The sequence below is a fragment of the Pezoporus occidentalis genome, unplaced genomic scaffold (assembly GCF_034315485.1).
Source record: "Pezoporus occidentalis ecotype Australia unplaced genomic scaffold, CSIRO_AGI_Poc_V1 ctg5, whole genome shotgun sequence".
In the NCBI taxonomy this organism is placed as follows: domain Eukaryota; kingdom Metazoa; phylum Chordata; class Aves; order Psittaciformes; family Psittacidae; genus Pezoporus; species Pezoporus occidentalis.
The window spans coordinates 11,144,180-11,170,684 of record NW_026915835.1 but is presented as its reverse complement, the minus strand read 5'-3'; the positions used below and the strand labels follow the sequence as shown (position 1 = coordinate 11,170,684).

The 26,505-nt window shown below is 38.0% G+C and overlaps 1 protein-coding gene across 6 annotated transcripts in view; it reads right to left on the bottom strand.

The window, feature by feature from the left end:
• The window catches only part of PIBF1 (progesterone immunomodulatory binding factor 1), a 129,513-nt gene that overhangs the window by 39,341 nt on the left and 63,667 nt on the right, over positions 1–26,505 (bottom strand). For all 6 annotated transcript variants that reach the window (XM_062636874.1, XM_062636876.1, XM_062636879.1 and 3 more), the window contains 3 exons: positions 9,490–9,655; positions 6,274–6,424; positions 3,108–3,198 (listed from right to left, as the gene is read on the bottom strand). In XM_062636874.1, coding sequence (XP_062492858.1) covers positions 3,108–3,198; positions 6,274–6,424; positions 9,490–9,655 — 408 coding nt within the window. The remainder of the gene's footprint in view (positions 1–3,107; positions 3,199–6,273; positions 6,425–9,489; positions 9,656–26,505) is intronic.

The following is a 26,505-nucleotide window of genomic DNA, read 5'->3' as shown; positions in this document are numbered from 1 at the left end:
TTAGACTTTCAATGTATACCATCCATAAACTGAAAATGTTAAGACTGTTGGTGACCAAATAATGGCTATGAAAGTGTTAACCAGTTCTTGACCACGATACTGTATCTATAAAAGTGTAAGCAGTCTAAAGGAGACCAACAGAGAGATTCTATTTATCCTTAAGGTGAGGTTTAGTGTGTAAAGCTAGATGAGTGTACAAACTTTCTTTTAAAATCTGACCAGTCATAACCTCCACCTTCTCCTCCGTAAAAGGAATACACTTTCAGACTGGGCAGAAGTCTTAATATTCACCTCTGTTATAAACCTACCCTTCCGTACAATATTTTACTTTCACCTTATATGAAAGCAATCCTTGAATTCTCGATAGCATTCACTATGAGGCTGGTTTCTCAGTTCCTCCTACAAGGAGCGTTAGACTATGTAAAAAATAACTGAGAAAAAGAAACTAATTCTCGAAACTAATTATTTTGATTTTTATTTAGGAGATACAAGATGTGTATTAAGAGTCCATCTAGTGAAAACGAGAAATTAAACACCTCTCTAATGAGTTAGGGATCCTATACATTAGCTATTAGAGTGTGAGGGGAAACTCTGATACCTTCTCATAGCAACGTTGGGAATGTAGCCCATTATAATTTTCCCAGCTACAACTGTTCAGTGAACTTAACCTGAATTTGCAGGTATTTAAGGAAAAACACAAGTACATCTTTCAAGTATGCTTGTCAATGTTTTTTGACTAGTTTAAATTACAAGCAAAGGGACAAAGACATCTTATCCTGGAAAAATCTGAGTCTGACTATACTAGAAAATTATGCAATGCTCAATAATGTGATAATTTATTGTTAGCAAAACACTAGAGCATCCCTGGTAGCACTCTGGCATTTACTCATTAACACTCTTGCAAACAGTTCCTGAGCATAGCTGAAGAGTTAGCGTGGGCAAGTAAATCACTGCCAAAACATAGTTCACATGCAGCTAACCTACACTGAGAATTTAGTTTTATGGAAGTAGGCCATTTGGTCTTGATACTTCAGAATGGTCCCAGGCATACTACTATGGGTGTATGGTACCTACATCCTAAGTAATTAAATAGTTGTTTCTGGCCAGTATGCAGAAGTATACCTCTATGCAGAGGTATAGACCCCCCAGTGTACTATGCTTGAATAGGTGGTTTTATACAGAGTTCCAGAGACTGAAGTGCATTCTGTGAACTTACAAGAACTCTTCATTTAGGATCCCATATGTCTGGAATTAAAGAGGAAGTACTGGACTTCAAAAGAAGATTTATTGTGTATGCAAATGATTCATATTGAATCTAATAAGGTGGGGTTCTAACTGAAACTCAGAAAAGTTCCCAAACTACTGACAGAGAAGGAAGGAACTGAAGTTCTAGGAAATAATGCTATAGAACTCTCAACAGTCTCCTAAAAGAGACATGTAACAAGCTCATTGAGGGATTTTTGCTGTTCTGCCCCCCCCACTTTCTGTTTTCTTCAATTTTAAGCAATATGAAAAGAAATCTTACACAGAAATAATCTGAAGAGGCTTAAGGGTATGAAAAAAATTAAGCCATGCCAAAATTAAAAACTACATAGAATCTTTACGATTTTTGTCAGCAGTATGTAACTCAGTGCACAACAGGTCTAATCTGATTGACAATCATATTGACAGCACTTGAAAAACAAATATAAATGACAGAAGAAAGATATGTGGCCTATAAATCTTTGTTGCAAACATGAACATACCATCATCTACCCTTAATTCTCATCAGTAACTTAGAATAGCTAGAGTTGGAAGAGACCTTAAAGATCATTGGGTTCCAACCCCCCTGACATGGCCGGGGACACCTTCCACTAGACCACATTGTTCAAAGCGCCATCTAACCTGGCCTTGAACAGTGACAGGAATGGGACATCCACAGTTTCTCTGGGCAACCTGTGCCAGTGCCTCACCACCCTCACAGTAAAGAATTTCTTCCCAATATACAAACAAAATCTTCCCTCTTACAGTTTAAAACCCTTCCCCCTTGCAGCATCACTACTTGCTCTTATAAAAATTCCTTCTCCAGCAAACCTGTAGGCCCCCTTTGGGTACTGGAAGGCTGCTACAAGGTCTCCTTGGAGCCTTCTTTTCACGTTAAATTTTCTTTGTCATGGAGAAGGTGGTGGTTAAGAGGACAAAACCAACTTAACAAACTAATACTTGATGTTAAAAACGGCTACACATAAGAGAAACTGCATTTCCAGCTCCTGAATGCTAGGGATGTGCACTGTGAAGCTATGGCACATATTCACCCTGTCTTTATACTCTTCTTTGTGTGTCTGCCAATGATGGCGGAGTTTCTCATTTTGGTAGAAGACAGCGTGGCCAAAGCCTACCATTACCACAAATTATGCAGTTGACTTTCATGCATCTTAGGTTATGTTTTCCTTTTATACTATCTATACATACTTTTAACAACAACAGAAATTTTGTTGTGGTCACACTTTAAAAATACTATACATAAATCCACATTCCCAGTGTTCCCAGTGATCCATTCAAATGTCACTATTCTTTCTTAAAGAATCTTATTTTAAAATTACTACGATCAAGCGGTCTGTTACTCAGCCTACACATCGTTTTCATCTATTGATCAAATGGTATAGGTAAACTGAATAAATATAACTGGAATCAGATCCTGTATTTGTAAAGATGAAATAGCGATGCTGTGAAACCTTGGCCTTCCTAATATACTGACAGATGTGGTTTTGTTACAACTACATACAATCAGTTTTAGGATATTAAAACCTTATTTGATATATTATTATATAAATGTGAACAATGTAACAAGTCTATTTTTACAGCTGTTTAGTTTTATACAACTAAAATTCATCCTTCTGAAAAGGCAATGAAAAAAAATCTTTAGATGACCTAGAAAAGTATGTATATGATCATTCATATGCATATGCCACATTAACAGGTCCTAGTCTTCATTCTATTCCTGTAAACTTAAGTAACTAAAAACCCTCTTTATGTTAATTAAACTGGCTGGATTCTAAGACAAAACATAATGCATCTATTTTAATTTACTTTATCTTGAAGAAGTAAATTCAGGAGGCACTTTTTACCTTTGCTTTAGTCGTCTTTTGGCAGTTGTAGGAACATTAGCGCCATACCCATATGAGAAGAGAACCCTTTCAGCTTCAACTTTATCTTCCACTGTAAAAAAATTTGCAGAAAGGTACAATTTAAGAACATAATTACAGTGCAAGAACTTATAAACTTAGAAGCAATTCTATTCATAATTACACACACAGACAGACATTTTTCTAGAAGCTAGATTTTCAGTTGTTGTAACCTGGACTTGAGTGGAACAATTTTGTTCACAGTTAGCATCAACACAGTGCCATAAATTAATTTCTTACAACAGTGGCAGGCTTTTCACTTTTTTTTTGTTTTCTGATTAATATAAGACTTATGCAATATGAAAGTAAAAGACAAAAGTTCAGTGTCCTTGAATATTCATTCTATTGGTATAGTCACAAAATACATGCTAATAGTATAGGTTTCATTCAGCAGTACAGGGTTAGGTTGCTCAGGACTTTTTCTCCTAAAGAATCCATTTTCTGTGCATACACGTGGAAGTAGAAGATAAAATTAGCGAGTGCTTAAGCCAACTGGATATAAACAAGTCCATGGGACCAGAAGGGTCACATACACATCTGAGGTTGCTGAGGGAGCTGATGGCATTATGAGGCTGCTGACTATAATTTATGAAAGACTGTGGTGATCAGAAATTTCTGATAACCTGAAGGAAACAAACGCCATATCCATCTTCAGAGAAAGGCAATGAGAATCTTATGCTTGTGCAAAGTAAAAACATTCAAATTTATCTCTCTCTCAATAAATGACTGATTTCTGAAAACATATTTCTAAGGATTCAAAACACATTGGGACTGCTTTGAAAAGAAATCCCAGTAGCAGCAAGACTCAAACATGCACAGATTTTAGTATTTCAGCTCATGTAATTCAGGTTTCCTGTCTCCTGTAAGATAAAGCGGGCAAGAGGGGAGAAAAAAACAACAGAAAAATGAAGTGTGCATGTTAGGTAGGCAGGGGCAGAGAGAGAGGGACAGAGAGAAAGGGGAAAAGGAGAATAATAATAAGGGGGCAGCGGCAAGGGTGTGAAGGAAGGAGCACAAGGGAGCACCAGCCCAGGCACCACACAACAGCTTTGATGAATCAAGTAGCTGGGAACATGAGAAACAAATTGAGGAATTGACGTGATAGTCCTATCTGACTCAGCCTTCCTAATGCTCAAGTGCCTCAAAATCAGAAATCCCTTCTCTCAACAACTTGCACAACACTCTAGCTTCCTCACTTGTCTGATACCCTTTTAATGCTATTTTAAACAAGGATCCTTAAAAAAACATTTAGAAAGAACAAAGTCTCTAGTAGAGCACTTGTGATAAGTCACATATGTAGTTACACAAAAAACAGTTCTGGTAAGTATGACAGAAAAAAGTTCACCGATGTGGCAGTACAAAGGCACCAGAACTTCAGATTTTCAAGGCTTAGTTATAATGGGGAATTCTCCAGTGCCTTAAACACCTCTGGTTCAGAAAAACATAAAAAATAATTTAACCTGCCTTTGTCATAATCCTTACTTTTGGTTACAAATTCAGTGTTGTGTGCCTCAAAAATGTCAGTAAGATTCTGCCCTATAAATTCATATCTGTCAGTAGTGTCCATGTAAACGTCAGATCATGAAGACAAACACAAATTTGTAACTGTTGAAGATACCAAGCCAAAGTAATGCTCTGTTTCAGTATGTGCCTCTCTCATGTCTTTTCAAGCTCTTCGCCTGACTTTGTGGTGTAAAATACACATTTTACAAGTTAGGGGACACTTTTTAATAACAGTTTTTTACACTACTTAGCAGAAAAAAATAATATTATATAGTTCAACTTCCTTTTCACTCCAACAAAATCAGAAAACGAAGTAATATTTTAACAGAATAGTACATTTGGAAACTTTTAATTTAAGTCATATTCTGTAGCTTAGAATATAAATTGTAATTAAAATACATACTTAATTGTTAAGAACAATTTAGTTCTGTAACAAACTGATATCCTACTACACATAAGAAAATGCAAATCAGTATAAATAAAACCTCTGTATTCTGAACTCTACCTCCTCCTTGGAAAAAATTAAGGTAAGGTCCACAAAATTCTGTATTAATACATAAATACTCTTTAGGCAAATTTATGTAGACACACTTCAAAAAACGTTACCAACTATAACATAAGCTTGTATATAGCAAACATGCTTATGGTCAGACTGAGATCTTTGGGTAGTTATGCTATTCTAACAAGTCCAAGCTGCAGTGCACAAAATTAATAAAGTATGTGCAGTCTAATTACTAATGATACCCAGACTTCACTGCATCCCAGTAATACATAATTTGCTCTACACTACTTTTTATATACAGAGCTTATGCAATTATCTTCTACCTGGAAAACATTATTTATAAATTGTTATTAATTTTTTTGAGAAGCAAAGAAAAAAAAGGGACAAGAAATTACATGAATTAGTTTGAAATCTTAAAATGCCCTACCCTGTTTACACTCAGGTTAAAAGACTTCAAGATTAGAGTCTTAGTTTCAAATCAGAAATTATTTGCTTTGTGGATTTATTTAGGCTGAGAATCAAATGAATAGAGACTTCACAGAAATTTGCCAAGCAGAGAAAAAAAAATTTTCAAGAGTAATCAGGACTGAATTTAATCCAGGGTTTAATCCATCTGACAAAAGCAACTACTCAATGTCTAATTGCTATTAATTCAACACCAGCAAGAGCTTTTATTTCTCCCCAATTCATTAAAAAATTCATATTAACCACTGCACTGTATTATGAAGCATGCAATTGTCTGTCAACAATGAGAGTTTCCTGATACTTGAAATATACTTAAATAATAGGGAAATCCTAAAAAACGTATCTAATTATAACAGATCATTTGAATAAGGAAATGAGAGATGAGGAAAAAAGAAAGACAAAGATGATTTTTAATATCTATATGTCTTCATTCAAGTTCATTTAATATATATTTACAAATCCATTTAGAAACCCATCATTAATATTTTCTGTCAAAATAGTCACTGCATCTTAATTTTCAGGCATAAGGAGGGAGAATGACAGGCACTGCAATACTTTCCAAATGCCATGAGAAACAAGACATCTTGTCATAATGCCAGAAACACCTACAGACACAACATAATTTGTGATAGAACTTACTTTCTGCTGTCTGCAGTATTATCTCATCAAGCTCTTTTTCAAGTTTTTCGTAAGTATTGAGCCTTGCTTGCAACTCAGAATTCTGTGTCTGAAGCTCAGTAATGCGTGTTTCACTAGAAGACTGAAGACTATAATATTCTTTAGTAAGCACCTGTGAGAATGAATAATGGAGAGATCAGGGAGTCAGTATTACAGCTATTTATGAAGAGGCAAAATGTAATACATGTAAAATGCTTAGCAGTATGATACTAAATCTTTGATGAAACTTTTGCACAGGAAAGATTTAAATACTTTAAAAAGCAGTTATTTTTTTAACTATATTATCTTGCACAGAGTACACTCTCAGGTCATATCACTTATGCCTATCTCCTAAGGCCTCAGTAATTCTAATAATCTCTCTCTTGAAGAAGCTACAAGAATTTTAAAGGAGAATTAGGAAAAGCACTGTAACAGCAGTCAAAGAGTGTAAATGCATTTATTCTTATTGTTTTAACTAGATTCACATATCAGTTATCTATTTAAAAAATGAAGAGTCCTTTACAGAAGGTAAATACATGAATATAAAAATTTGGTATTTAAGACATACAAGATTCTAATTATTTACTTAAAATTCTTTCTTTACTTACGATTCAATAATATTACTCAGTACTGAAAGGTAATATGCCTTATTGCTATTAAGATTTAGGACTAATGCTATTAAGATACAGGACTAATGTAAATAGCAATCCACTGAGCTTAAAAGAAAAAGCACATATTCAGAAACAGAAGTTCTAAAGGTCTTTATAAGAACTAAAGCTTGATATAGTGCTTGAAAATAGCAAACAGCATTGACAACAAAAATATGAGAAATCCAACTGGAATAAGGAAATTCTTGGTAAGTAAGTAATCTATATGCTTTGTAGAAAAATTCCCACCAGAACAGGTAAAGTTCTGGTAATAACCAAGCAGTACTGTAGCTAGGTCTGATACTAACTTCCCAAATGTAAATCCCAAACATTCAAGATGACAGCTGAATATAGATCTCGAGATCAGAAATATATGCATAGTGTATACAGCAGTAATACCAGAATCTCTGTCAAAAATACCAAAGAATGCAGAATGCTTAGAGAATCAAGCCACTCAAATATGAAAAGATTAGTGTAGTGTCATAGACGAAAATGTATAGGTTAAAATTTGTCAACATATAAATTACCTGTTTCCTAATTTTACCATGCATACGAAGAGAAACTATCCTGAAATCAAAATAAAACCAAGAGTTGCTTCACAAAGCCACTGTAGCTGAGCCACAAGTTACTAGTAACTACACTATTAAGATCAATATCCTATTAGAAGAGTAAGAAAAATCTTCTTAGTGCATTGATATATATATATATATATCAATGATATATAAGAAAGGAAAATCAAAAATTAAGAGTTCAGTCAAAAGGAATAAAAGTAAAAGCTTCAGACATCAAATACTTAAATTCTGCAAGAACATTTCTTAATGAAAGAGCACTGGTTTCAAAGTGTCCCTTTAGAGAAAAGAAGTGCAAGAAGTGTTAGTAGAACTGAATGCCAAATATACAAGATGCTACAAGATCAAATGAATATCCACAAAGAAAGTGGAAATATAACTCAGATTAAACTATCTTATCAAAGTTTAGACATGTCTGTGCAATTAAAATTCTGTTTAGCAACATCAAAGTCTAGCAAAACTGGCACTCCCAGCACTCATGACAACTAACCTCATCAGGCAGGATCTGAATGTCCCAATACAGATAAAACAAGAAATTACATTTTATCTGGAACTCTCTATTCTATTTTCACTTTAATTCCTTTTCATAAACACCCTAGGCAGGTTCAGAACTAGAAATGCAGGGACTTGAAGAACAGCATCCTTTCACAAAAAACAAAGGCTGCCGTAGCTGGCACTTTGAAAAAAAGGTTTTTATTCCATCCTGTCCAGTTTGCATCCTGACATTTGTTTAAGACATGCATACTGCCAATCTCATTTAAATCTCAAAAATTCTGAGACTAACTTTGCACAGGTGAAGTATTTGGTTTTAAAGTAAGTTTGCTCTGCTAAATACTGGACACCCTTCCAATACTAAAACAGGTGAACAGGATATGACACATTTTTGAAAGTACATGTTTGAAAGATAATAAATTCTAAGCTTATAGAGATAGAAGGGTCCAAGTCATTCAACTCTACAGCCCATGGAGGATCCCATGCCAAAGCAGTGGCACCTGCCCTGGAGGAACTTCAACCTCTGGAAAGCCCAAGTAGGAGCAGATTTTCTCCTGAATGAAGCTGACGCCCTCAGATGATTAACACACTGGAGCAGGATACAAGTGTGAGGAGGAAGAAGTGGCAGAGAGAAGCTGTTACAGATAGACCCAATCCTCAGTCCCCATCCCTTCCTGTGTTGTTTGGGGAGGGAAAGGCTGAAGAGTCAAAAATGAAGGAGGGAAATTAAACTGAGAAGAGAAAGGGGTGGGGAAAGGTGTTTTAGTTTTTCTCTTTGTTTCTCCCCATCCAAATCTATTTCAATTGGTAATAAGTGAAGTTAATTTTCCCCAGGTCAAGTCTGTTTTGCTCATGATGGGAATAGCTAAGTGATCTCTGTATCTTTATATCAACCGACAAGCTTTTTCAGCTTATTTACACCCCATCCTCTTGAGGAGGTGGAATGAGAGCATGGCTGGGTGGCTTGCTGGCAGCTGACAAAGGTCAACCCACCACGATAAGATTAGCAATGTTAGGTGTTTTCAACGCTTACACACCATGATCTCCTTGACTTTTTTAGCTAGTAAAGATCTGTTCCAGAATTGTATATCAATAAAAAAAAAAATTTTATTATACAATAATGCTATTGCAAATTCTAGCTTTTAGTAATGACACTGAATTCACCGTATTCTTTCCCTACAATAATCACAAAGACTGATATAAGCAGCTTTATGATACAAGCATATATGTATCTCATGTGAATGAGGTGCTGCCTTCAACATCTCTCCATGAGAAATTGTTTTGCTTTCTTCCTCTCCCCTAAGTCTTGTTTTCCATTGAACTGGTCAAACTTAAGCTTCATTATTAGATTCTGCTTCAGCAGAATTTGGTGGGGATACTCCTTCAGCCATGTACGTTCTTTGCCATTTTTTCCCCACGCTTTTCCATTTTACACTCTAATTGAAAACAACTACGTGATGGTCCTTAAAGTATCTCTTTATATAACATACCTCCAGTTTTCTCTGGTATTTTTCACATTCCATTTGGCACTGTGAAAGATTCTTAGCTGTTTCTTGTTGCATGAGTTGTACATGTTCAGTTTCAAAGGATTTTAACTTACTTTGGTGAAGAAGTTCAGCTACTTTGCTTTCTGTGCCAAGCTGCATTTGTCTATACCTAAAAGAAAAAAAGAAAAAAAAAGGGGGGAAGAAAGGGGGGGGGGAAGGAAAAAAAAAAGGTTATGATGATTCAAAACTCCAAGCTTAGAACACATGCTAGTTCTGTCCATTACAGGTATAAATTTCAGAAGTTATACAGTATTTCTAAGACTTTAATAGGTGTTAGTATGCTTATCTATGTAACTATTGTAATCTGTATTTGAAACATTTGAAAATTCAATACTATTATAACAACATAACACAGTATGTGGAAAACTCCGTCCATGACTTTTCTGAATATGTGGTTAATGCACAATGAAATGGCAACAACCTTACATTATGCCTTATTTTTTAAACACATTAGATCAGCGTAAATCTCCTTCTTGGTGCACAAATGGATGCACCCGAAGTCTTTTCATGGGAGAGATACTAAGGAGATGCCATCTCCTGTCTTCACCATCATGTGTTACACATGATAGGGAAAAGTGATATTAGTGCATCCCTTGGGATATCCCTTTGGGATATCACCGATATCAGCTACACTGCTTTTTCCCGTATCCAAATATATGAAGAAATGTCAGACCTCATTGGTGCATTAATTTCCACAGAACCAAGGTCCTTCTCAAAAAGCAGAGATTAAGTATATTTTTGAGAATATCACTATCAGGTAATTATAGGTGACAGATAAATAATATTTCACTTAGAAGTGGACTTCATTCATTGTACTCATTACAATTAACAGGCAATCTCAAAGAAAAGTGGTAAAAAAGTTTGTTGATAGAATACTAAATTACTGGACATCAGAAAATGAGGGTGATTTGAAGAAAAGAAGAAAGCCTTATGAATCTTAGCATTAAATAATTCAAAGGAAATAGATGCAAAGTAAATCACAGGTTGTAAAAATGATCCTAACCATATACATATAAGGATGAGCTCCTAGCTGACTGCTTTCATTCACAAGTGAGATCCTGGGGTTATGCTAGATAAATCCATGAAAACTTTTTTTCTGTTTTAAATAACGGTCAAACCCAATATTTTGGTAATTAATGTGAAAGCAACAGAAAAAATACAGAAATCACCACATCACAATTCCATGCTGCTGCCTGCGCACCAAATGCTGATGACCTTTCTAGTACCTCATCTCACAAGGAATTTAATAAAACTCATAAAGCATCAGGGAAGGGTAACAAGGATCACCTTTGATAACCAGCAACAGCATGCGCTTATATATTTACACTGTGAGGATGAAACTGCTTAAGCAAGCTAGGGCTCTACAGCTCGGAAAAGAGATGGCATAAGGACAAGGAAGAAGAGAGGCCTCTAACATCATGAGGGGCATGAAAAATGAGAATAGGAATTAATTGTATCTTCCAGTAGATGAATAAGAAGACATCTAATAAAGCTAGCAGATGCAGAATGAAAACAAATAGAAGTCCTTCTCCAAATAAGATGCTGTGGCTGCTAAAAATTAACACTTACTCAAGAGGATACTTAACAAACTTGAAGTAGAGAAATCCTTTGACAACTATAAAATGCAAGATGATACTTCTCACACAGAAGTCACTTAACTACAGATTGTTAGAACTGCAGATAAACCTTTACTCCAACCCAGCACTGCTGTTAGCTGACATTTGTCAAATAGCAGTTGCAACAACCACAATTCCATCCTATTTAGCACCTGATCTTTAGGTGGGATTGAGAGTGTTTAACAAAAGCAAAGGGATTACTTCAAGTATTTCCCTGAGGATTTCAGATGTAGGAATGTTTCTAAGGCAGAAAGAGGAAGCAATTTTCACTGGAATTAACTGGAACGGAACAAACAGGTGTCATTATGATGCCTTTTATACTCACTCTGTAGACATCCGTGTATGAGTAAACAGTCCAATGCATGAATGAGATTGTTCCCACACAGGCTGCATGAGCAGACATTGGAAATTCTGCCTACTGAGCTCAGGAAAAGGTCGCTCTTTTTACAAGAGTTTTCTTTTTCAATATTTGTTTTCAAACAGTTACTGCACTCAAACTGCTAAATGCCAATTATCTATCAGGTTATTGAGTACTGCTGTCAATTTTGCTTGAGGATGCTTTTCAAGTGCTGATACTTAAAAGTATTTCATCACTGCTCCCTGACTGTATGTTTCTATTTTTATTTTACCACACAAGAATAGTTTCAGCACTCTCACATTCTCCACACTCTGCAAATGACTGGCTGCAGACATGGCACTAAATCTGTTCTGTTGTACACATTGTTTACAATCCTGGGAAGACTGCTCTGTTCCAAAACGAGTAAGTCCTCACAAAGATACATGTCATCCAGCCAACTGATGTGCAATGCCACACACAAAAGAAATTTATCTAAAAGTAGTATTTATTGACTGTCAACAACATATTCATATCTTCCTCCTTTACACAAAATAAACAGCAATGCCTTCCTGTACACAGCTTCAGAACCTAAATTAGTCTGAGGTTCAATGGCCTGTTCTGTACAGAATTTACACACTAGACACATGCATAAACATAGGCCAAGCATGCTTCTCTGGACCTATTTTCTATACTTTCTGGAAGAGTCCATAGTTCTCTGATGATTTTGTAAATCTACTCAATCAGGTGTTTCCAGAGTGAGCTTATCAATCCAATCACGAACAGTAACTTCAGAAAAACTTTGTTGACTTTATTTTGGAAATCTGAAGAAGCTTACATGTGCATGACCTGTTTAGCATGGGTAAGGTTATGAAGGGTCAGTTTTCTTTTGACTTTAGTATACAGCTGAGCTTATTAGTAACTCCCCCACTGTATCACCATTCATAGTTTTTGTGTCATATTTGCTTTTACTTGGTCAGATAGTATCTCTGGTTTCATGGCTACTATTTCAGCACAAATGTGTGTGCATGTGTGTACAGAGTCATGTAACACAATGTCAAAATACATTCCTTAATCTGCCTAGATGGTCTGTAAGGGAAAACAAAAGAAAACAAAACCACTCCATGCTTTAATATTACTATTATGGAAGAATATGGATTTTTCTCCACCAAGGAATTTTAGCAAGCTTGATACAATGAAAGAGTAGAGGTTTTTGTCTCACAGAAAAATGAGGGTTCTGAATGAAAAAGAAATTACAGATTGAGCTAAGGAAAAAAATGGAAAAAGGCTACATGTAAGAATAATCTGGAACGAGGTCTCAATTTCATTATGCCTCTGTGCCGTTAGGATGACCGGTCAATAATACCTGAATTTTGCTGGAACAGAGCAGCCCAACAGTTACCAAAAAGGTTACTTCTGAAGTAGATGAGAGACTATTCAGAGAGGGACTTAAACTCTGGCTTGCAATGATGGTATTAAGATTTTTTTTTATTCAGAGGAATGTGGTTTTCCAATGGTGGAAACGATATAACAACTTTTCAAAATGCGCATACAGTGAGAGTAAACTGAAAGATTTCATGGTAAAATCAGGTATTAATCTGTATACTGAAGTATGGCAGGCAAGTGTTTTTTTGAATGGAGTAACTACAAACCACATCCAGCACAGCATAATCATAGAATCATAGAATAATTAGGGTTGGAAAGGACCTTAAGATCATCTACTTACAGCCCCCCTGCCGTGGGCAAGGACACCTTACGCTAAATCATATCACCCAAGGCCTCGTCCAACCTGGCCTTGAACACTGCCAGGGATGGAGCATTCACAACCTCCCTGGGCAACCTGTTCCAGTGCCTCACCACCCTAACAGGAAAGAATTTCTTCCTTATATCCAATCTAAACTTCCCCTGTTTAAGTTTGAACCCATTACCACTTGTCCTATCACTACAGTTTCTAATGAAGAGTCCCTCTCCTATGAGGTATCCACGCAGCCTTCTCTTCTCCAGGCTGAACAGCCCCAACTTCCTCAGCCTGTCTTCATACGGGAGGTGCTCCAGTCCCCTGATCATCCTTGTGGCCCTTCTCTGGACTTGTTCCAACAGTTCCATGTCCTTTTTATGTTGAGGACACCAGAACTGCACACAGTACTCTAAGTGAGGTCTCACAAGAGCAGAGGGGCAGGATCACCTCCTTCGACCTGCTGGTCACCCTCCTTTTAATGCAGCCCAGGATGTGGTTGGCTTTCTGGGCTGCAAGCGCACACTGAAGCCGGCCCATGTTCGTTGTCTCATCGACCAACACCCCCGAGTCCTTCTCCACAGGGCTGCTCTGAATCTTTTCTCTGCCCAACCTGTAGCTGTGCCTGGGATTGCTCCCACCCAGGTGTAGGACCCTGCACTTGTCATGGTTACACTTCACGAGGTTGGCATCAGCCCACGTCACAAGCGTGTCAAGGTCCCTCTGGATGGCATTCCTTCACTCCAGGGTATCAACCGAACCACACAGGTTGGTGTCATCGGCAAACTTGCTGAGGGCGCACTCAATCCCACTGTCCATGCCAGCGACGAAGATGTTGAACAAGACCGGTCCCAACTCCGATCCCTGAGGGACACCACTCATTACTGGTCTCCAGCCGGACACTGAGCCATTGACCACAACTCTTTGTGTGCGGCCATCCAGCCAGTTCTTTATCCACTGAGTGGTCCATCCATCAAATTGATGGCTCTCCAATTTAGAGACAAGGATATCGTGTGGGACAGTGTCGAACGCTTTGCACAAGTCCAGGTAGATGGCATCAACTGCTCTACCCCTGTCCATCAGTTCCGTAGCCCCATCATAGAAGGCCACCAAATTGGTCAGGGCAGGATTTGCCCTTAGTGAAGCCATGCTGGCTGTCACCAAGCACCTTGTTGATTTCCATGTGCCTCAGCATGTCTTCCAGGAGAATCTGCTCCAAGATTTTGCCAGGCACCGAGGTGACACTGACTGGTCTGTAATCTCCCGGGTCATCCATTTTCCCCTTCTTGGAAATGGGGGTTATATTTCCCTTTTTCCAGTCGTCGAGAACTTCATCTGACTGCCATGATTTTTCAAATATGATGGCCAGTGGCTTTGCAACTTCATTTGCGAGCTCCTTCAGGACCCGCAGATGGATCTTATCAGGTCCCATGGACTTGTGCACGTTCAGATTTTTAAGATGGTCTCGAACCAGTTCCTCTCCCACAGTGGGCGCAAGGTCTTCATTCTCCCAGTCCCTGCATCTGCCTTTCAAGACTTGGGTGGTTTGGTCAGAGCCTTTGCCAGTGAACACTGAGGCAAAGAAGTCATTCAGAACCTCAGCCTTCTCCAAATCCTGTGTAGCCAGTTCTCCTGAGAGCTTCCTGAGGGGGCCTACATTCTCCCTAGTATGTTTTTTTATTTGCTACATACCTGTAGAATCCCTTCCTGTTATCTTTAATACCTCTAGCTAAGTTTAATTCTATTTAATTAATTCTATTTATTATTTCATTTATTAGTTTAGTACTGATATTCAGATTGTTATCATATTTGTGTGTAAAGTGTGATTTACATAACATATTCAACTTTTTATAAGCATTCTGTAAGTACTGAGATAGTAACCCTAATCTGTTTTTACCTAACAGAAATACTTTTTTTTTTTACCATTGTCGATCTCATTGACAAAACCCGAGCAGTACTCCTCAAAAGTGTAACTGAACAATAAAGTAAATTAGAAGACAATTTTTGCATTCAAGAACCCGCAAATCCCACCATTAAGTTTATTAATAGGAAAGAATGCCAATTAGTAAATACAAATAACATCTTGTGAAGGGAATCCTACCAAAATTAAAAAAAAAAACACCTCTTTTTCATTTTGCAAACATGATTATAGTAACCTAAAGCTTTTTCATATATACTTTAAACATTTTCAAGTTTAAAAATAAAAAAAAAAACCCTTAAGTTCTGAAATCATCCTGACGCTATAGATGGGTCAGCTCAGGATCTAAGATATTTAGAGTAATTACAATATACTCTCCTATTTATACAAATGTCTTTGCTTTGGTTCAGTGCCAAACTTGCAGAGAAACCCAAATGCTACAGACATTTCCTCCCTAACCTGTCCTATTGCAAACCTCCTACTTCCAGCCCCAATATGTACTCTAATGTTCCTGCCCTCCTCCCCCTCTGTTCCCAGTGCCAGACTAAATTTCTCTTTTAATTCCTTTTACTCGGGGCATCTGTCTTTCTTCTCACCTGTATTCCTGGCCTATTCAGCTTCCATTCCAATCTTGTAGCCCTACTCTCCATCTGCTGGTTTCCTTTCTCTCTATTCCTGTATCACCCTCAGAGCTGGGCATCCTTCATCAAATCCTACCCATACTTCTTTCAATATGAGGATCAAATCCCGGTTCAGCTTCCTTACCTTTTGCAACTGAGTCTGGCTGTTAAGGCTCCCTACTTCCAAACAGCCCCAAATTAAGCATGAAAGTACAGAACAGAATTTTCTTTACTCTTCATTGTGTCACTTGGAGTCACAGGAGCAGTAACAGCAGTCTAGATAAACGTATATTAATATAAGGCATGTTACAGACTGGGCATGCTCCATCCATACATGTAGCATACTGTGAGACTCCAGTCTTACATAGCACTCAAAGGATCTCGTTTTCACTGGTTCTCTTTTTGATCCTCAGTACTAAAAGCAGGTTGGCCTGTTTCTAAGCAATTAAAACGTTCCCATGAATTGAGTTCACACACTAGCCACTAAGTAACTGAAAACGCAGGAACGCTGATCCTTAGCTTCAAATCCTTTCATTGCTCATCTTCCGAAACACTGAACATAAGTCTGATGAGTCATGGATCTGGCTGGTTTCATAAACTGAAAATCTGTTTTAATATTTACTACAAAATGGGCAAAAAAACTGTTGTTCTTCAATTAAATACATGTATTTTATGGAGATTGTTACACTAACTTTACGATCATTTTCAGTCTTTTTTACCATTTATTGTTTCATCAATGTCTATCAAATATGTTAAATTATTTCTAATCTGGACTAAAATAAAAGATTGCTTAGTAACAACGAATTTAAATACCTCCAACAGAAAAAAAAGAAAACCTCTGAGGATAATGATTAAACAGAAAATGAAGTGTGCCATCAATAAATTGTTTAAACGATAAAAAAATTGTTTGCTGAAATAGTTTAAAATTTGTCTTCCACAAAGGACATGCTGGGACTTTTTTCAGCACAGTATTCCTGTTTTAGATTCTTAATAAAAAAAAAATAATCCAGAAACATATACTTTAAATTCTAAAGGGTAAACATGATTTAACATGCAAGCTCTTGCCAGATGTTGCATTTGCTTCGTATCAAGTAATTAAACATGCAGTTCTTTCACATGTGGTTACTAAGATCTGTTTGAGAGAGAAAGCTTAGAAGCTTTGTTTAAAGCTGCTTGCTTCAAAGCAGATTTTTGTGTTTTGCAGCATTTTAAGCATTTGTTATGTATTGGCCTCTGATCCTCATTCTGTCAAAACAGCTTCCTTGGAGGCAACACTTCCACAAACTGTTTTGCAGTCTGTAGGAAGTGCTAGTGCCAAACAACCCGATTCAGCAAGATAAACAGCTGTTTCACACTACCTGTACTTTCAGGACACCTAAACCCAAAATTACCTATGCAGTAAGTGGAGCTCTTCAGTATGTAGAACCCATGTATTCTTTCTGCCCTAACCAGACTAATGCCTAGTGTACACCAGATGCGACACTCTTCCCTGTAGTCTCTGATGAGAACATGCAGACTTCCCATGTTATTTTTGTGCCTTATGCCAGAGAAAGAAACAAGTTAGTGGTTGCTCAGATCTCACTAACTTGTAATATGACTGGTAAAGAGCAAAGTAAAGGTGGGGTTGTAGAATATACATATGAAAGGCACATCTTGATGAATTACTATAAAGGTAGCTGCTTATCTTTGTGGGTTTTTTCCACTAGGACAGCTACAGTGACCTAATTACAATGACGGGTGTTCAATCTCCTTTAAGAATCAGAAGAATCAACATTACAACAGATGAGGCTGCTTTAGATATATCTGCTAAATCATGCTGACGGCAGTGACTGAAATACATCTTTGTTTCCTTGTCTCTGGACTATGCAATTATGCTTCCTTTTATTTGACTATGATTCTGAAAATTTAAGATTCTCTCCTGCACCGAGACACAGCTTCAACAGTAATGGTAGAGACGGCTTCAGCCTAGCCTAGCCTAGCCTGTGTTTGGGAGTTGTATTTCAGTCATGAGATTTTAATCCTGGAGCTCTGAATCCAGCCTTCCACTTCCAGAAAGTGCTCATTTACTTTAGGGCTACTGTAAAGAGGATGAGCAACTCCTGTCATTTTCTTTTAAATGAAACAGGATGTGGTTGCTACTCTGTCAACGCTGCTGATGCATGCTTGGTTTGCTCATTAGTCTCTCGCCTAGACTGTTATTAGGTGATTAAACTGATCAGCATTTTGATGGAGTTAACTCTTTTGTTATTTGAGTCAATGAAATATATTCAAAAAATTTAACTGAACTTTATCAGTATAGAGCTATTAATAACAGCATCCTTAAGAAGAAAAAAAAAGGATCTGAAGAAACTAATAAGCATATAACAAGGAATGGAAGATAATTCCTGGTTTTCCTCCCCAAAAACTGGTTTTTTTTTAGATAAATAAATAGAAGACCAAAGTAACCCCAGTAATTTTTAGTATTCTAATGTTAGCTGCTTTTCTCTTTGGCTATACATCTTAGTCAAAATACATGTTTAGTCTCGTTTATGCTTCTGGGGATGATGAATTCTAAATCTATGAAAAACAGTATAATAAAGAAACATAGAAATCATCGGCATACACGGTTGGTCAGAGAACACCTATCAGATCAGTTTTTTTTCCAGAGATGTAGGCATAGGGATAGCTGGTTTGTGAATCCAAAAATAGGAAATTATCACCACACAACATTCTTTGAATAAAACTTCAAAACAACCCCAAAGAAAGATTTCTCTTTTTCAAACAGAAAGGCTATTAAGTTCTCTGAAACCTAGTGAAGATATACCAAAGTATACAATTTCATAGAATTCTCCTAAGTACAGGACAACAATCTAACAGAAAAACATAGCCAAGCTAAAGGATTCAAACAAAAGCGGCTATACATCAAGCCAAAAGCAGTCAGAAGACACTGCACAGTTGTATTGTTTCTGGCACAGCCTCAATACACTGTACAAAGCTACCTCTGGCATTGGTGTGCACTAGCACATAATATGTCAAATCTTGAAAGCATGAGAAACATGATGAACTGAGGGTGGAACACACATGTGGTCAAGCAGCAGAATGAAGATGATTAGATTTCTCATTGCCTAAATAACATCTTTGCTCAAATAGATTAATACTTAAATTTTTTTTAAAAGTTCACTTTCAGATGATAGATTGAAAAGGATCCCTGCTCTGCAATATGGCTTTGTCTACTGCACAATCCAAGAGAAAACCCCACAAAGTATATTTATTAAAACCTCATTATGTCTTTAGATGCACTTTCTGTGCATATTATGGCATCTCAAACTATTAACTTTATTAAAACAGTATTTTTATTTCATGGTTCACTTCAGTCCTTGCAAAAATTGCTACGTTAACAAAGCTGAATTTTATACTAAATCAACAAAAAGTCAAGGAACAGTAGACAGACTTATCCCTAACAATGTATATTGATTGGTATAGAATATAATTAATGTGAATTGTAACTGTGAAAGGTTTCTCTGTGAGGAATATGTAACACTTAATGACCCAAATGAAGAAAATGCCAGCAATTTCCTTGGTACAAAACACTTAAAAAGAAAAATAAAAAAAAAAAGCTGAAACAAATGCAAGATTGATAATCAAATAAACTCAACATAACTACCAAAGTTACGTGAAAGTCTAGAGGTAAACAGTTTATATTCCCAATATGTCGTAGATCCTCTCCAGGGAAAATACTTTTTTCTCCTTCTTTATTTAATCAATCCACACTAGTGCCATCACCATTAAAAAAGAATACTGCATCCAAATACACATGTGCATACACAGATATATACACACACACACAAAACCCAAACTGAAATCATAAAATCATCCCTGATAAAGCTAGGAGTCGTTTTGACTATTTATTTTTTTCTTATAAATATCTGAAGTCACAAACTTTAAACCTCTGCAGATACTGAAAAGAAGCTACTGAAAACTTCTGATATACACATATTGGTCAAATTAAAACCATATCAGGAAGATGATTTAAGGAAATACACTCTCTGGATGTTCATGTTGACAAAATTTGTTACCTGTTCTATGGCAACAGCAATACTGAATGTCTCTCTCCTTTTAACAAAATCTAAAAAGTACTAAAAACACAGGCAGCTACAAACAGAAGAAAAATGTTTGGAATGCCATGTACCTCCTTAAACCAGTCAGAAATGAACATACAAATACTTAAGGTCTTAATTCCACAAATTTCACTGTATGTAACTAGTAATATCAAACCTAAAATTTTATTCTATACAGTGATGAGAACAAGGAGTTTTTTTGAGGACCAGCAAGGAAAAAATAAAAAAAGAAAATGACATCACTGAAGCTTCCCAGAAAATGACAGGGAGAGAAATGAGAAAGCAGGGACAAGTCTTTTGAGATAGGACAAACTGGGAAACCATCAAGCAAAGTTCCTCTGACATCTGAAATAGGAGATATGTGCAACTACTGTATGAACAACTCCCCCTCCATTTTCCCCACTGAAAGTCTGGGGGAGTAGGTCATAAGGTTAGGGTTTAAACTGCCATATTTTAGCAAATGATTGGTATGTCCTTTATATCACACGTAACAGGTTTGATCTCCTGATAAGCAGAGTTCAAAGTACAGGCATACCTTGTTATCTGTCAAGGATATGTTCCTCAGTGTGCTGGAGTTAGCAATGATGGACAGCAAAGCAACTTTTCCCTTAAGAATTAATGTACTGGAGGGCCTTGGTGTTTGCAGTGACTTTTGAAATAAACAAAATCTAGATACAAGAGGCCAGCTTATTGCTGCATACTTCTCCATTTATTTCCCAGTAAAATTACCCCTTAAAATAAGATCCCAACAATGCAAATGCAGAACAACATTACGGATTAATTCAGGTTGAAAAGGATTTCAGGGTATCTAGGACAACATCCTGCTCAGAGCAACGTCAGCTATAAAAATCAGACTAGGTTGTCCCAAAGACCAGATTGAACAAACCCCCTTCTCAGCCTGTCCTCATGGGGCAAGTGCTTCAGCATTCCGGTGGTTCTGCACAAAATTCAATCCAGTTTATCATTGTATTACTCATATTAGATGTCCCAGACTGGACAACCCCTTGATACCTTGACTATTCTCCTGCTAATACAGTGCAGGATGCTGTCAGGGTACACTGCTGCTTACAAAAAGACAAGAATGATGTGTAGTAACACAACTTGCATTTCCTTATATGCATTTGAATGCTACATAAAAGCTATTCAAATATTAAAAACCATATACCAAATCTACTTTAACTGCACTTTCAGCAGTTGTTTTATAAGTATGATACCAGAAAAATACATGGATTTCCATCTGTCTTTCAGAATGCAAAGGAACTTATAATAAGCCACCTGCAGGCCATTAGGCATGCTTCAGAGCAACTGGGCAGCTCAGGGAAGTTTTTGTTAGAACAGTAAAGGATGGAAAGACGTGATAACAGCTAGCAGAGATGGGTCTTACGTAATTAGAAGATACTATAATGACTGACAGTTAAGCAGTGGGTAGGGGAGCATTACTGGATCTGTCTTCTTTCAAGTCTAAGACATACAGTGATAACAGCTGGGACCCCATTAACATTACCATTAACAGGAAAACAAAGGAGATAGCGTGAAGACCTGTCTTAATTTATATGACTTAAAAACCAAGCTCAGCAACTGCAGTTCACCTTTAGAGACAACTATCAAATAATAAAATGTTGTATACTAGCTGGTTTGTTACAGGTATTAAGATGTAGATATCTGTGTGCAGTCAATCCAGAAATGAAACACAGACTGCTTCTAAAAACTGTTTTCCTGAATGGTACAAGTACTTCAAATCTACCAGAGAATCTTTTGAAGATACTGTAAGAACGATAAACGTTCCTAGAAAACAGCATCAATAGTGTAAGAGAGTGTGAAAGATATTCTTACAGCCCAAAACAAAAGGAGCTACAGTCATAACCTGCATGCTCTTAAAAGCTTCAAGAAGAGTAACAAATGAGTCCTGAATAGATACATCACTAAACTGTTTATGACACTAATGAAACAATCTCATTTCTCTTCATTTCTAAGCAGGAAAAGGTTGAATGAATCTATGTTTTCCTTCTATAAAGCAGCCTATCCCAATAAATTCTTCAGTTACCAAATTATCCTCTATTACCTGCTGAGACATGTGAAAAATGAAAATACTTCAAAAATGCAGTAACTATTTTGAAAAATAATCAGTTAACTCCAAGCTGTCTCCACTTCTGAGCTCATCTGCTTTCACAACATACTTTTCTGTATTTTATCAGTTGTCTGACAAGTTTAACAATATTTTTAGACACTTCGCTTTCATATAGCTTTTCTACTTTTCCTACTCCTGAATTTATTAATTTGAGAAGAGTTGTGGGAAGCAATTAAAAAAGAAGAAAAAAAAAAAAAACAAAATCCAGGTTTGAAAAGAAGAAAATAAAACCAGAACTGACAAATTAGAGGGTACATTAACAGGCTCTGCAATACATGTTTCACGATTAACTTCTAACAAGTCTTAGATGTGATATAACTGTCATCTGGCTCCTGAGAGACCACAGCAAAAAGCACTGAAATTTATTTTAGTAAACTTATAATTCGTAGACTAATCAAGTTTTCTGTTTCTCTGCTTCTTCTAATTATGTCCAGCTCTCTTCTCCCTCCCTACATATTTTTGTCTTAGGTTTTGCATTTTCCTCCCATTATTTCTATTCCCTCTCACCATTTAAACAATTATTTATTCATCTTGAGTATCATAATCCCTGGAATAACAACATCTGAGAAATAATTTCCCTTCTTTTGTAGCAGACTGTAGAATAAACGTCTCTTCTTATGGGATTTTCTCCTCATGGGACTTGTAGACAAGACAGGAAGGGATTCTACAGCTACACTGCAAATAAGACAGACTAGGGACAACATGGGCCCTCTCTAGAAGCTATCAGGAGAACTGGCTACACAGGATTTTGAGAAGGCTGAGATTCTCAATGACTTTTTTGCCTCAGTCTTCACTGGAAAATGCTAAGACCACACCACCCAAGTCTTGGAAGGCAGACACTGGACCCTAGGCCCACTGTAGGAGAGAATCTGGTTTGAGACCATCTTAAGAACCTGAATGTGCACAAGTCCATGGGACCTGATGAAATAAATCCGTGGGTCCTAAAGGAGCTGGCAAATGAAGTTGCAAAGCTGCTGGCCATCATATTTGAAAAATCATGGCAGTCAGGTGAAGTTCTCGATGACTGGAAAAAAGGGAATATAACCCCCATTTTCAAGAAGGGGAAAATGGATGACCTGGGAAATTACAGACCAGTCAGTCTCACCTCTGTGCCTGGCAAAATTTTGGAGCAGATTCTCCTGGAAAGCATGCTAAGGCACATGAAAATCAACAAGGTGCTTGGTGACAGCCAGCATGGCTTCACTAAGGGGAAATCCTGCCTGACCAATTTGGTGGCCTTCTAAGATAGGCCTACAGAACAGATGGATGGGGTAGAGCAGTTGACATCATCTACCTGGACTTCTGCAAAGCGTTCAACACTGGCCTGCATGACATCCTTGTCTCTAAATTGGAGAGACATCAATTTGATAGGTGGAACACTCAGTGGATAAAGAACTGGCTGGATGGCCGCACACACAGAGTTGTGGTCAATGGCTCAATGTCTGGCTAGAGATCAGTAATGAATGGTGTCCCCCAGGGATCGGTGTTGGGACCGGTCTTGTTCAACATCTTCGTCGCAGACATGGACAGTGGGATTGAGTGCGCCCTCAGCAAGTTCGCTGATGACACCAAGCTGTGTGGTTCGGTTGATACCCTGGAGGGAAGGAATGCCATCCAGAGGGACCTTGACACGCTTGTGAGGTGGGCTGATGCCAACCTCATGAAGTTTAACCATGCCAAGTGCAAGGTCCTACACCTGGGTCGGAGCAATCCCAGGCACAGCTACAGGTTGGGCAGAGAAGAGATTCAGAGCAGCCCTGTGGAGAAGGACTCGGAAGTGTTGGTCGATGAGAAAATGAACATGGGCCGGCTTCAGTGTGCTCACAGCCCAGAAAGCCAACCGCATCCTGGGCTGCATTAAAAGGAGGGTGACCAGCAGGTCGAAGGAGGTGATCCTGCCCCTCTACTCTGCTCTTCTGAGACCTCACTTAGAGTACTGTGTGCAGTTCTGGTGTCCTCAACATAAAAAGGACATGGAACTGTTGGAACAAGTCCAGAGAAGGGCCACAAGGATGATCAGGGGGCTGGAGCACCTCCTGTATGAAGACAGACTGAGAAAGTTGGGGCTGTTCAGCCTGGAGAAGAGAAGGCTGCGTGGAGACCTCATAGCAGCCTTCCAGTATCTGAAGGGGGCTTACAAGGATGCTGGAGAGGGACTCTTCATTAGGGACTATAGTGATAGGACAAGGGGTAACAGGTTCAAACTTAAACAGGGGAAGTTTAGATTGGATATAAGGAAGAAATTCTTTCCTGTGAGGGTGGTGAGGCACTGGAACAGGTTGCCCAAGGAGATTGTGAATGCTCCATCCCTGGCAGTGTTCAAGGCCAGGTTGGACAGACCCTTGGGTGACATGGTTTAGTGTGAGGTGTCCCGGCCCATGGCAGGGGGGTTGGAACTAGATGATCTTAAGGTCCTTTGGAACCCTAACTATTCTATGATTCTAAGACAATCCAAATCCTCAAATATTCCCTGTTCCAATTGAGTACCTGGAGACTATAACCTTTTCTTTTTAACTTTCAGATTGTAGTGTATCATATTTCACTGCGTAATAGAAAGATGAAGCTCCTACTACTCCGCATATTCAGTGCTTGTATCATTTCATCCCTGCCAACATCCATTCTTTCTGCTAGGAGCTTTAGAATCCACATCCTTCACACAACCAATGAAGCAAATGAAGATACAATTCTTGTACTCACTGGAGAAGTTCCCTCTAGCATAGCCATATTGTTAACATTAACTCCTTCGATAAAAGGAAGCCATTCACTGAACAGTATGTTAAGCTGCTGCTTTAACCCTTTGTATGCTTATGGTTTAAAAGAAAGACTTCTGCTGAACAGAGACTTAGATGTAGATAGGAAAAGCTTATTTCCCTTTAAACTTAAAAGAATGAACTGCTGCACTTCAGTGTGACCATGTTAGTTACCAGGTTTGTGTGAATACTAAGGTCATGACTGAAAAACAGTTGTACTTCAGTTACCCTTATTTTGTGTGATATGCAGTTCTTTTGCCTTTTTTATTACAAGATTGTTTTAAGTAGATGGAGGTGTTTAATATTTTTCCACAGTATTTTAAACTCTGTTCCACACTGAGCTCCATTCTCAGCATTCCATTCCTCCACTGTTAGAAGTCTGAACCAGGTTGGAACCAGACTCTAAGCTTGTCTAAAAGCACTTAACAGGCTAATAGTTCAACTGCCTTAAGTCTAAATGGAGTCAGTCTTTCAGAAAACAAGAAAATCTGCTTACTGTCAGCTGTTCTTGAAGATGCAGTGTTTGCAGGTACATGACACTGAAGCATGCTTGTCTTAGCAATGCTAATGGGGTACACAGTCTAATACTTTGCTGTTATATAACAGGGGTGGAGTTTGGCTCGTATTTTCACTTCTTCCCAATCTCAGAATTCTTGATAACCATAAATGGACATTCAAAGGCAAGCAATAAAGAGGGTGTGCTGCAAACGTGCATATAGGAAAAAAATACCTTAAAGAACAGTTATAGGTAAATTTGATTTCTGCTCCAGGACACCCACAATGTAAGTAACTCCAAGCTGTATTCCCCACAAAGTCACCATGAGTACGGGTAGGGAATCTTCAGTAACAAAGTTAAGAAGCCAAACCCGGGACACTCAGACACTCACACGTCAACAAGTACTTCCTCACAAGGCTACCCAATGCCTGTGACGAGTAAAGAAAACCCCACTTCTGACAATCTAGCAGTACTCCTTATAGGGATCTGTGGGTTACCTGAAAAGACACAATTTCAAAGCAAAAATTTCAAGAACACTAGCAGTCTCCTCAACTTCTATGTAGAAAGTCTTCTTATAAGAACTTTACTAGTTATATTTCCACTAGCAGAATCCCCACTGTTACAGGGTGTTAGAGGTTTACCACATAGATGATTCTGGCTGGCAAAAGCAACATAGCAAGAACACTCAACAGCTTTCACATCTAGGAAGTAAAAAAAAAGCCCTTCTCAAATTCATTCTTAATTCTCCAAGTTTGAAGAGAAAGAGATACACCTACAACTTCCTATTGGTGTCTAAGTCAAGATCACCAATCTTGTGTTGCCTCCAAATTCTTTGAAAAGAGCTCTTGAATTATCACTCCTCACTTCATCTATCCGGGAACATGCAATTCCATTTGATAATGTGTTCAAGACTCCTGTCAGTTGATGAACCGATTCCATCTGATCAGTTATTCTGCCGTGGTTTAAACCCTAGCCAGACAGCTTGTTCACTCACTCCCAGTGAGTGGTGCCGGGCTGACAGCAATCGAGGCCCCCCCCCACCCAGGGCTCTCCCCTTCCCCGCTCCCAGAGGGATGGGGAGGAGGATCAAAAGAGTGCAACTCCCACGTGTTGAGACAAGAACAGTCCAGCAACCAATGTACAACACAAATCACCCCGCTACCACCAACAACAACAATGATAAGAGAAAATAGCAAGGGAAGAGAATACTATGCCACCGGCCAAGAAATGAGTCTGACCCAGAAGCCCCTGTCCTTCTGGGTAAC